The sequence below is a fragment of the Ranitomeya imitator genome, chromosome 7 (genome assembly GCF_032444005.1).
Source record: "Ranitomeya imitator isolate aRanImi1 chromosome 7, aRanImi1.pri, whole genome shotgun sequence".
In the NCBI taxonomy this organism is placed as follows: Eukaryota; Metazoa; Chordata; class Amphibia; order Anura; family Dendrobatidae; genus Ranitomeya; species Ranitomeya imitator.
The window spans coordinates 84,948,974-84,961,978 of NC_091288.1; the positions used below are offsets into that span (position 1 = coordinate 84,948,974).

The 13,005-nt window shown below is 44.6% G+C and overlaps 1 protein-coding gene across 3 annotated transcripts in view; it reads left to right on the forward strand.

The window, feature by feature from the left end:
* CDK15 (cyclin dependent kinase 15) overlaps window positions 1-13,005 on the forward strand; it is a 265,773-nt gene that overhangs the window by 24,286 nt on the left and 228,482 nt on the right. For 2 of the 3 annotated variants that reach the window (XM_069733566.1, XM_069733567.1), the window contains exon 1: window positions 6,256-6,425. The exons of the other annotated variant lie outside the window; for it this stretch is intronic. In XM_069733566.1, coding sequence (XP_069589667.1) covers window positions 6,318-6,425 — 108 coding nt within the window. In that variant the 5' untranslated portion in view covers window positions 6,256-6,317. Of the gene's footprint in view, window positions 1-6,255; window positions 6,426-13,005 lie in introns of those variants that run through there. 3 annotated transcript variants of the gene reach the window in all.

Sequence of the window (13,005 nt, forward strand, 5' to 3'; positions counted from 1 at the left end):
CAATTTTAATGTGGATACCCTCAAATGAAAGCTGAAAGTCTGAACTTCAACTGTATCTGAATTGTTTTGTTTAAAATTCATTGTGGTAATGTCTATAACCCAAAGTAGAAAAATGTTGTCTCTGACCAAATATATATGGACCTAACTGTATCTACTATATAATTGTCTAAGGGTCACTTCCATCTTTCTGTCCTTCTGTCTGTCTGTCACAGATATTCATTAGTCGCGGCCTCTGTCTGTCAAGGAAATCCAAGTCGCTGATTGGTCGCGGAAAAAAAGCCACGACCAATCAGCGACGGGCACAGTCCGGAAGAAAATGGCCGCTCCTTACTCCCCGCAGTCACTGCCCGGCGCCCGCATACTCCCCTCCAGCCACCGCTAACACAGGGTTAATGCCGGCGGTAACGGACTGCGCTATGCCGTGGGTAACGCACTCCGTTACCGCCTCTATTAACCCTGTGTGTCCTCAACTTTTTACTATTGATGCTGTGTATGCGAAGGTGATTGTTATAACTACAATGGGCCCTCGGATCCGAAGGTGAGTATGTTTATTTTTTATTTTTCAACCTGTGACATACCTAGCTGGGCAATATACTACGTGACTGGGCAATATACTACGTAGCTGTGCAATATACTACGTGGCTGGGCAATATACTACGTGGCTCTGTGCTGTATACTACGTCGCTGTGCAATATACTACGTAGCTGGGCAATATACTACGTAGCTGGGCAATATACTACGTGACTGGGCAATATACTACGTCACTGTGCAATATACTACGTCGCTGGGCAATATACTACGTTGTCTGGGCAATATACTACGTGGCTGGGCAATATACTACGTGGCTGGGCAATATACTACGTGGCTGGGCAATATACTATGTGGACATGCATATTCTAGAATACCATCTAGTATATATATATTGACAAAGCAAAAAATGTCACAGACGTAACAAGCAGGCAATCCTTGAATGTGTTGCCGCTGTCTATAACAGCCCGGAGACGTGCAGCCGCAGAGACTCAAACATACTGTATTATTCGAGCACTCTGGAGACACTCGGTTAGCACCCGAGCATGCTGCAATAACACCTGTAATGGGTTTACCACAACAGTGTGGAGCAAGAATTCACTTTGGCGCTCCCCTTTCCCAAGGACATATGCGATTTGCACACTTAGTCAGGTAGCGACGAACCGCTCTCCCTAATGCTCTCAATATTCAGTGAAAAACTGAGAGAAGCAGAAGAGAAGCTCGTTGTCACAGTATGAAAGTCACATATGAGTGACGTGTCCATGTGACGATTACTGGAACCTGCAGAGCTGAATCCTGACATCGCAGGTTTCTGAATTCTCACAACAAATGCACTGCACACTTTTAGGATTCTCCCTGGCCGGTGGACAGTCATGTCAGCACAAGCATGTGATTTGTATACTTCACCACACTCTGACTAGACGTGCCCGGCCTCGCTCAATTCATTTTCATAGAGTGAGGCCACACATGTCTAGTCAGCACATGACCGCATGTATGTAAATCGCCAGCACGAGAGAATCCTGACAGCGTGCAGTGTGCACTGTGAGAAGTCCGAAGTCTGCAGTCACAAAGAATGACTGCAGACTAATTACAAATAAATAGAAGAACCTGGCACCCAACTTAATGCTTTGTGAGAAGTTTATTTGTAGTACCCAAAAACGTTTCAGTCCCCAAGTTCGGGACCTTCATCAGTTACGTACTAGTAGACTTTTGGAAAAAGGGGGCCAAGAAGAAAAGAAACTGCGTCTCTGTGCAGGGAGGTTACCTGGTATAAGGCTGTATAGAAATGCGCTTAAAGCTACGTGCATGTCGTGTGCTTCTGGCCCAGACGCGGTGTCCACCGCTCCTCTTTATCTTCTGCAGACTCATTACAAACCTGGACATCCCCTTTAACCCCTTAGTTACAGAGCCAATTTGGTACTTAATGACCGAGCCAATTTTTACAATTCTGACCACTGTCACTTTATGAGGTTATAACTCTGGAACGCTTTAAGGGATCCCGCTGATTCTGAGATTATTTTTTCGTGACATATTGTACTTCGTGTTAGTGGTAACATTTCTTCGATATTACTTGCATTTATTTATAAAAAAATGGAAGTATGGCGAAAATTTTTTAAATTTTGCAATTTTCAAACTTTGTATTTTTATGCCCTTAAATCAGAGAGATATGGCACGAAAAATAGTTAATAAATAACATTTCCCACATGTCTACTTTACATCAGCACAATTTTGGAACCAACATTTTTTTTTGTTAGGGAGTTATAAGGGTTAAAAGTTGACCAGCAATTTCTCATTTTTACAACACCATTTTTTTTAGGCACCACATCACATTTGAAGTCATTTTGAGGGGTCTATATGAGAGAAAATAACCAAGTGTGACACCATTCTAAAAACTGCACCCCTCAAGGTGCTCAAAACCACATTCAAGAAGTTTATTAACCCTTTACGTGCTTCACAGGAACTGAAACAATGTGGAAGGAAAAAATGAACATTTTACTTTTTTTGCAAACATTTTACTTCAGAACCATTTTTTTTTATTTTCACAAGTGTAAAAACAGAAATTTAACCATAAATGTTGTTGTGCAATTTCTCCTGAATACGCCGATACCCCATATGTGGGGGTAGACCACTGTTTGGGTGCACCGCAGAGCTTGGAAGTGAAGGAGCGCCGTTTGACTTTTTCAATGCAGAATTGGCTGGAATTGAGATTGGATGCCATGTCACGTTTAGAGAGCCCCTGATGTTCCTAAACAGTGGAAACCCCCCACAAGTGACACTATTTTGGAAACTAGACCCCTTAAGGAACTTATCTAGATGTGTGGTGAGCACTTTAAACCCCCAAGTGCTTCACAGAAGTTTATAATGTAGAGCCGTGAAAATAAAAAATTGCATTTTTTCTACAAAAATGATCTTTTTGTCCCCAAATTTTTATTTTCACAAGGGTAACAGGAGAAATTAGACCACAAAAGTTGTTGTGAAATTTCTCCTGAGTACGTCGAAACCCCATATGTGGGGGTAAACCACTGTTTGGGCGCACCGCAGAGCTTGGAAGAGGAGTGCCGCTTTACTTTTTCAATGTAGAATTGGCTGGAATTGAGATCGGACGCCATGTCGCGTTTGGAGAGCCCCTGATGTGCCTAAACAGTGGAAACCCCCCACAAGTGACAACATTTTGGAAACTAGACCCCTTACGGAACTTATCTAGATGTGTGGTGAGCACTTTAAACCCCCAGGTGCTTCACAGAAGTTTATAACGTAGAGCCGTGAAAATAAAAAAATCACATTTTTTCTACAAAAGTGATCTTTTTGCCCCAAAATTTTTATTTTCACAAGGGTAACAGGAGAAATTAGACCACAAAAGTTGTTGTGCAATTTCTCCTGAGTATGCTGGTACCCCATATGTCGTGGTAAACCACTGTTTGGGTGCACGGCAGAGCTCGGAAGGGAAGGAGCGCCATTTTGGAATGCAGACTTTGATAGAATGGTCTGCGGGCGTTATGTTGCGTTTGTAGAGCCCCTGATGTACCTAAACAGTAGAAAACCCTCACAAGTGACCCCATTTTGGAAATTAGACCCCCCAAGGAACTTATCTCGATGTGTGGTGAGAACTTTGAATGTCCAAGTGCTTCACAGATGTTTATAATGCAGAGTCGTGAAAATAAAAAATATTATTTTTTCCACAAAAAAGATTTTTTAGCCCCCAAGTTTTTATTTTCACAAGGGTAACAGGGGAAATTGGACCCCAAAAGTTGTTTTCCAATTCATCCCGAGTACGCTGATGCCCCATATGTGGGGGGAAAACCACTGTTTGGGCGCACAGCAGAGCTCAGAAGGGAGGGAGCACCATTTGACTTTTTGAGCGCAAAATTGGCTGTCGTGTTTGGAGACCCCCTGATGTACCTAAACAGTGGAAACCCCCCAATTCTAACTCAAACCCTAACCCCAACACACCCCTAACACTAATCCCAACCCGATCCATAATCCTAATCACAGCCCTAACGATAATCACAACCCAAAGCAACCCTAATCTCAACCCTAACCATAACCCTAATCAAAACCCTAAATCCAACACACCCCTAATCCTAATCTCAACCCTAACCTCAAACCTAACCCTAATCCCAATACACCCCTAACCCTAATCCCAACCCTAACCTTAACCCTAATCCCAAACCTAACCCTAATCCCAAACGTAACCCTAATGCCAACCCTAACCCTAATACCAACCCTAATCCAAACCCTAACCCTAATCCCAACTCTAACCCTAACTTTAGCCACAACCCTAACCCTAATTTTAGCCCCAACCCTAGCCCTAACCCTAACTTTAGCCCTAACCCTAAATTTAGCCCCAACCCTATCCCTAACCCTAAATTTAACCCTAACCCTAGTCCTAACTTTAGCCCCAACCTTAACCCTAGCCCTAAGGATACTTTCACACTTGCATCGTGTGGCATCCGTCACAATCCATCATTTTGGACAAAAAACGGATCCTGCAAATGTGCCGGCAGGATGCCTTTTTTGCCCATAGACTTGTATTGCCGACGGATGGCCACACGTCGCGTCCGTCGTGCACTGGATCCGTTGTGTTTTGGCGTACCTTCGTCACAAAAAACGTTCAATGTAACCTTTTTTTTGTACGTCGTGTCCGCCATTTCCGACCGTGCATGTATGGCTGTAACTCTGCCCCCTCCTCCCCAGGACATAGACTGGGCAGTGGATGCATTGAAAAACTGCATCCTCTGCCCACGTGCACAATTTTCACAACGGCCCCGTACCGACGCAAGTGTGAAAGAAGCCTAACCCTAGCCCTAACCCTAAATTTAGCCCCAACCCTAACCCTAAATTTAGCCCCAACCCTAACCTTAGCCCTAACCCTAAATTTAGCCCCAACCCCAACCCTAAATTTAGCCCCAACCCGAACCCTAACCCTAAATTTAGCCCCAACCCTAACCCTAATTTTAGCCCCAACTCCTCTGTCCTGCCGGCCAGCAGATGGCGGGCGCACTGCGCATGCGCCCGCCATTTTCTTTCCCGATGAAGAAGCCGGAGGGCAGGAGGGGACGCAGGAGGACCCAGGGACACCGGTAAGTATGATAGGGTCCCCGAATCCCCCTATTTCTCTGTCCTCTGATGTGCGATCACATCAGAGGATAGAGAATGACAGATCTTTTTTTTTTTTTTGCGACTGCTGGTCGCAAAACAGGGGTCGGTAAAAACCGACCCCGATCATGTTCTTTGGGGTCTCGGCTACCCCCGGCAGCCGAGACACCAAAGATCCTTCGGGTGCCAGCCGGTGGGCGCACTGCACATGCGCCCGCCATTTTTTTGCCAGAAAAAGATGGCGGCGCCCATCGGGAGCTACGAGGAACACCGGGGGAGACAGGTGAGTATCGGGGTGCTATCGGGGACCCCATTTCTCTGTCCTATGATGTGCAATCACATCGGAGGACAGAGAAATTAAAAGGGAAATCGCGGTTTGTTTGTTTTTGCAATCGCCGGTAAACGGTTAATTACCGGCGATTGCAACCCGGGGGTCGGTAAAAAACCCCCGAATCATGTTCTCTGGGGTCTCGGCTACCCCCAGCAACCGAGACCCCAGAGAAAATCCGACTCTGGGGGGTGCTATTCACTTTTTCCACAGCGCCGTTGATTAACGGCGCTGTGGTTTAAGTACCCTTAACTGCCGCCGTTAAAAGTTGTATCGGCGGTCGTTAAGGGGTTAATGCTCCTAACATAAATAAAAACATGAGTTAGTTAGTATCACAAATAACACTTACATCCAGGTACCTTATTTTTTTTTTTTTTTGTATATACCTTTTTAATGAGACCTAAATAAAATGTACAAGTTTTCTTGAGTTTCCCTGTGTTCTGTATTCCTTTCTCTTGGCTTTTCCTTGTTATATATGTGCAGTGGAATGAACTAACTTTGGCTTTGGGCTGCAGTTTTTTTTTGTTTCTTTGGATATAACTGGTCCACAAGCGCATGTGGGTTTAATATTCTGTATGTATGTAACTCGTAGATTTTATTGATGAGCATACATGTCTCCTTTGTTATCGGCTGTGTCACATTCACATTGAATCTATAGAAACATGCATTCGATAAGTAAAACAGTTACATTGGCGTGACATTCTAACCAGAAAACTGTATGTTTTTGGAATCCTAGAGAATGTGGGAAGCAGCTTGAGTCATGGGTCTGTTTGCTGGAAGCTGGGGTGTCATGTGAGTCATGTGAATACAGTACTGGCAAGATAGAATACAAGGCAGAATGAATATACGAGAAGCATAGGAGGTAATGGGTGAAGTGCTGTGTGTCAATGCGGTGTGCTGTGGATCTAGGAGAGATGTCCCTGAGTGTCAACAGGACGATTGTTCTGGATGTGAGGATTCTCCTAACTTGGAGGTGAGATTACTGCATTTATTCCGTTATTGTATAGTGTATTGCCTCATTCTGTGCTACAAATCATGTATGCAATGGTAATATCTAATTGGCCATGTGTTCTCATAATCTTATTAATGTGGGAAATTGTGTGTAATTATAGCTATAGCCTTACTACCGCTGTACGTCATCAAGTGACGGTTTCTACCTGGCTCCACCAAGTGTATGTGTGAAGTCAGGCAGTGAGTAATTAATACATTTATACTGCATACGTTTAACTATTGACTGACCAGGGACTCAATTCCGACTAGTGTTTGGACGCCTAAAGTTTGTGAGGTAGAGCTAAAAGGTGACTGTCTTCAAAATGAGTAACCATCAACCACCAGTCATGTATTGCCGGTATAATCAGGATTTCACTGTCCTTATATTGAACCATCATAAGAAGAAACACACGACATGACAGTGTATGGCCAACTTCCTCCATTCAAACAATCCTGTTATTAATTTTCTCCCCCAGTCCCCTGTACCTATTAACTTATAATAATATAGTCTAGTGAAAAATCATACCAATTGTAGTTCACAGCTGCAGATGTGACGCCAAACCAGGAGCTGTGAACCACAACCGCCACGATTTTTCCCCTGCACCTTATGTGTCAGCAGTATTGGCATATGTTGCTTATCAGTAAGTTGGATTCACTGCAGTATGCAGCCACCTTGCATATACAGATATTTATTTGGACTCTAATGTACATATATACTCTTGATAGCAACAGGTTTGATATCTCTTTCACTAATCTCTATATGTATAGCTATATCTTTTTTGACTTTGCGCTTCAGCACTTCATATGGGGTGTTACATCCTAATGCCATGCGTAAAGGGGTTCTCCCACTAACAAAGTAAATTGTAACGTTGATTTTAATCAATACACCTTGGAATAATAATAATTTCTACAATAAAATGTGTTTAGAATGTTTTTTCTTGTGCGGAGATAATTTTATAAATATGTCCCTGCTGTGTACTGTGTAATTGCTGTGTCTGACCATGTAGGAACATGGTCTGATCATAGCACATATCTTGGGCAGGGCAGGGGGAACGCAAAAGAGAGTATACATACAGGACAGCACGGGATCACAGCTGATTCTTTTTGTTAGGTAAAGATTTAAAAAAAAAATGTTTTGCCTCAAAGAAAGAATTATTTCTGATCCCATGCTATAATGTCAGTATACTTTTTAACTTCCTCCCCTGCCCAGGAGATGCGTTATGATCAGGCCATGTTCCAGTAAAGGCTGGAGCAAGCCACCCCCCCCCACATTGGCATGGACAGAGACCGGAATGACAATGGGTTGGAGGGGGTGGCCACAGGGATTTAGTGGGGTGGGTTATGCTAAGGGGACATTTATAGGCTCAGTTATGGGTGGGGACACTTTAGTTTCCGGCTCACAGTAGGCAAGAACAGTCCCACCCGTCCTAATTTTTTATATGTTCTGGTGGGGTTTATTTGGGTTAATGATTGGGTCATGGTGGCTTATGGCTGTTGGGGGGGTCCTTGAAGTTGGTGCTAAATTGGTCTGTGAGATCCATGGGAATATGGATTCCACAATTGGTAATACAATATGGTTTTGGTCTGCTGATTTTGGGGGGATTTACAGTAATGGTTTGTCGGATCCCCAGGGTTTAAGTGGACAATGGAACCCCTTGGGGTGATGGTGCTCTGGAGCCAGTGGGGTAACAGCTGGGAGTAATCTATGGTCTGTTTATTATGTCCATAGTTTATTTTTGGTTAATCACCAGATTTGGGGAGCTTCAAGGACCCTCCCAGTGTCTTATTTATATTATTGTTAAATATTTGTATGTTGTATACATAAAGGCTTCTGTGGCCGAAATTATCCAAAATTATGGTGTCATTGTTTTAATTTTGGGGCTTGTAGTTGGGGGAAGGCTATCGGGTATTTAATTTGGTGGGGTGGGTTAAGGTTATGGGAAGGTTCCCACAGGAAACATGGACAATACCAGTGTTATGTAAGGTAAGACACTGCCATTATACAGTACACAGCAGGGGCACATTTATAAGATTATCTCAGCAAAGAAACATTTGTTTCAAATACATCTGTCATGGGGTCCTTCTCCGATACCACACAATCAACAAAGCGAGGAAAGTGTGAACAATCCCAAGACCTTTATTATAGGCAAAACTAAAAGGTCCATAAACAATCGACCACACTGAGGATACAATAGTCCAGAACACGAATGCAGTTCAGTAACCGGATATAATGTCCAAGGAGATGAGAGTCCAATAATCCAGCAGACAGAGGATAAAAAATCCATGCGCTTCCCTTTCTCTCTGACGTGCTGTGTTCACACCATCCTCACTACACAGGAACTGACTTCCCAGCTCCTGTCCTGTCCCCTCCTTATGTCCAGGGGTAGTCAGACAGGTTGGGGTGGTTTTCAGGCCTCCCAGACCTGACAAAGGTGCCTCAAGGATTAAGGCACTACAGGGGGTCATCATGAGGCTTGAATACAGTCAGGCTGCAGACAGTAAAGGTACCGTCACACTCAGCAACTTTGCAACGAGAACGACAACGATCCGTGACGTTGCAGCGTCCTGGATAGCGATCTTGTTGTGTTTGACACGCAGTAGCGATCTGGATCCCGCTGTGGCATCGCTGGCCGGAGCTAGAAGTCCAGAACTTTATTTCGTCGTCAGGTCAGCATGTATCGTCATGTTTGACATCAAAAGCAACGATGCCAGCAACGTTTTACATGGAGCTAACAACCAGCGAGAATGATAAGTGAGTCGCCGTTACGTCACTGGATCGCTCCTACATCGTTCTGGAGTTGCTGTGTTTGACGTCTCTACAGCGACCTAAACAGCGACGCTCCAGCGATCGGCTCGTTGTCTATATCGCTGCAGCGTCGCTGAGTGTGACGGTACCTTTAGTGACCTAATTCAATTATCAGCCTTTTGGAAGGTAATTGAGACTTTAGACAATATGGGGAATACACGGAATGATACAGGGCAGCAAGAGAACCCTTTGAAAATCAATAAAATATAAATATACATAAAATGATACCCACATAACATATCACACCATCACAACATCCAATTGTGGAAATTATTATTATTCCAAGGTCTAATGATTAAAATCAACTTAAACATTTTTTTTTTTTACTTTTTTCTAACTTTTTTACTTTGTCCCAATATGGGACAATGATTTTTTGCAGGTTGATCGATTCTGAAGCATGGAGATGAAGCAGCATCCCTATGCTGCAGAAACTGTCAGCTTTACACTGACAGACAAAGTTGCTCATCATGCACTGGCCATGATCAGCACATTTTCTAGGTCTGATGACCCGGATGTCATCATGATGACATTGGGTCACCAAAGCAATGATTGGATCCACAGGCAGAGGGCCTCTGCTGGCTTCCAGAATGCTGCAATCATGTTCGATCGCAGCATTTCAGGGTTTAAAGTGCCGCTTCTGGCACTTTGTGCCTGGTGTCAGCTGTCAGAATCAGCCCACACTCCCCCCTTCCCGTGCACATGGGCAATCGCAATTACGTCATATTCCGTCCCTGATCTAATAGGCCCAGGGCACAGTGATGGAATATTACATCGGATGTCAGAAAGGGGTTAATGTGCATTGCATTTCCATCCCTTTTTTGCCATAAATCAATGTAAAAAACATATTGTAACTATGATTTGCACTGATTCAAAATGCATTTAAGACCTTCACAGATGTATGCCCATATCGCTAATAGTCCTCAATTTACTAAGTTTCCACAAGTGTATAAAATGTGCTGTATTCAGTGGCACAACTAGAGTCTGATGGGCCCGGATGCAAAATTTTGACATGCCCCCCTGCATGTTAATCAGATGTATGGGCCCTTGTAATGTTTCTAAATCCTATAAGTACATACAGTGGGGCAAAAAAGTATTTAGTCAGTCAGCAATAGTGCAAGTTACACCACTTAAAAAGATGAGAGGCGTCTGTAATTTACATCATAGGTAGACCTCAACTATGGGAGACAAACTGAGAAAAAAAAATCCAGAAAATCACATTGTCTGTTTTTTTAACATTTTATTTGCATATTATGGTGGAAAATAAGTATTTGGTCAGAAACAAAATTTCATCTCAATACTTTGTAATATATCCTTTGTTGGCAATGACAGAGGTCAAACGTTTTCTGTAAGTCTTCACAAGATTGCCACACACTGTTGTTGGTATGTTGGCCCATTCCTCCATGCAGATCTCCTCTAGAGCAGTGATGTTTTTGGCTTTTCGCTTGGCAACACGGACTTTCAACTCCCTCCAAAGGTTTTCTATAGGGTTGAGATCTGGAGACTGGCTAGGCCACTCCAGGACCTTGAAATGCTTCTTACGAAGCCACTCCTTCATTGCCCTGGCGGTGTGCTTTGGATCATTGTCATGTTGAAAGACCCAGCCACGTTTCATCTTCAATGCCCTTGCTGATGGAAGGAGGTTTGCACTCAAAATCTCACGATACATGGCCCCATTCATTCTTTCATGTACCCGGATCAGTCGTCCTGGCCCCTTTGCAGAGAAACAGCCCCAAAGCATGATGTTTCCACCACCATGCTTTACAGTAGGTATGGTGTTTGATGGATGCAACTCAGTATTCTTTTTCCTCCAAACACGACAAGTTGTGTTTCTACCAAACAGTTCCAGTTTGGTTTCATCAGACCATAGGACATTCTCCCAAAACTCCTCTGGATCATCCAAATGCTCTCTAGCAAACTTCAGATGGGCCCGGACATGTACTGGCTTAAGCAGTGGGACACGTCTGGCACTGCAGGATCTGAGTCCATGGTGGCGTAGTGTGTTACTTATGGTAGGCCTTGTTACATTGGTCCCAGCTCTCTGCAGTTCATTCACTAGGTCCCCCCGCGTGGTTCTGGGATTTTTGCTCACCGTTCTTGTGATCATTCTGACCCCACGGGGTGGGATTTTGCGTGGAGCCCCAGATCGAGGGAGATTATCAGTGGTCTTGTATGTCTTCCATTTTCTAATTATTGCTCCCACTGTTGATTTTTTCACTCCAAGCTGGTTGGCTATTGCAGATTCAGTCCTGGTATATATGCACCTCATCCCAGGTAACTTCCTGGTATATATGTTTTCCATCCTGGTATATGTCCCCCTCCCCCCCCCCCCCCCCCCCGTCCTGAGCTCTTTCCTGGTATATATGCCCCCATCCTGGTTTCCTTGTGGTATACATGTATGTCTCCCATCCTGGTCCCTTTCCCGGAAATTAGTTCCTCTTCCTGGGTTCCTTCCTGGTATATACACTGCTCAAAAAAATAAAGGGAACATTTAAACAACAGAATATAACTCCAAGTAAATCAAACTTCTGTGAAATCAAACTGTCCACTTAGGAAGCAACACTGTTTGACAATCAATTTCACATGCTGTTGTGCAAATGGAATAGACAACAGATGAAAATTATTTGCAATTATCAAGACACACTCATTAAAGGAGTGGTTCTGCAGGTGGGGACCATAGACCACATCTCAGTACCAATGCTTTCTGGCTGATGTTTTGGTCACTTTTGAATGTTGGTTGTGCTTTCACACTCGTGATACCATGAGACGGACTCTACAATCCGCACAAGTGGCTCAGGTAGTGCAGCTCATCCAGTATGGCACATAAATGCGAGCGGTGGCAAGAAGGTTTGCTGTGTCTGTCAGCGTAGTGTCCAGAGGCTGAAGGCGCTACCAGGAGACAGGCCAGTACACCAGGAGGCGTGGAGGGGGCCGTTGGAGGGCAACAACCCAGCAGCAGGACCACTACATCAGCCTTTGTGCAAGGAGGAACAGGAGGAGCACTGCCAGACCCCTGCAAAATGACCTCCAGCAGGCCACAAATGTGCATGTGTCTGCATAAACGGTTAGAAACCGATTCCAAGAGGATGGTCTGAGTGCCCGACGTCCACAGATGGGGTTGTGCTCACAGGCCAACACTGTGCAGGACGCTTGGCATTTGCCACAGAACACCAGTATTGGCAAATTCGCCACTGGCGCCCTGTGCTCTTCACAGATGAAGGCAGGTTCACACTGAGCACATGTGACAGATGTCTGGAGATGCCGTGGAGAGCGATCTGCTGCGTACAACATCCTTCAGCATGACCGGTTTGGCAGTGGGTCAGTAATGGTGTGGGGTGGTATTTCTTTGGAGGGCCGCACAGCCCTCCATGTGCTCACCAGAGGTAGCCTGATTGCCATTAGGTACCGAGATGAGATTCTCAGACCCCTTGTGAGACCATATGCTGGTGCGGTTGGCACTGGGTTCCTCCTAATACTGGACAATGCCAGACCATGTGGCTGGAGTGTGTCAGCAGTTCCTGCAAGATGAAGGCATTGAAGCTGTGGACTGGCCCGCACGTTCCCCAGACCTGAATCTGATTGAACACATCTGGGACAGCATGTCTCGCATCATCCAACAACATCACATTGCACCACAGACTGTCCATGAGTTGGTGGATGCTTTAGTCCAGGTCTGGGAGAAGATCCCTCAGGAGACCATCCGCTGCCTCATCAAGAGCATGCCCAGGCGTTGTAGGAAGGTCATACAGGCACTTGGTGG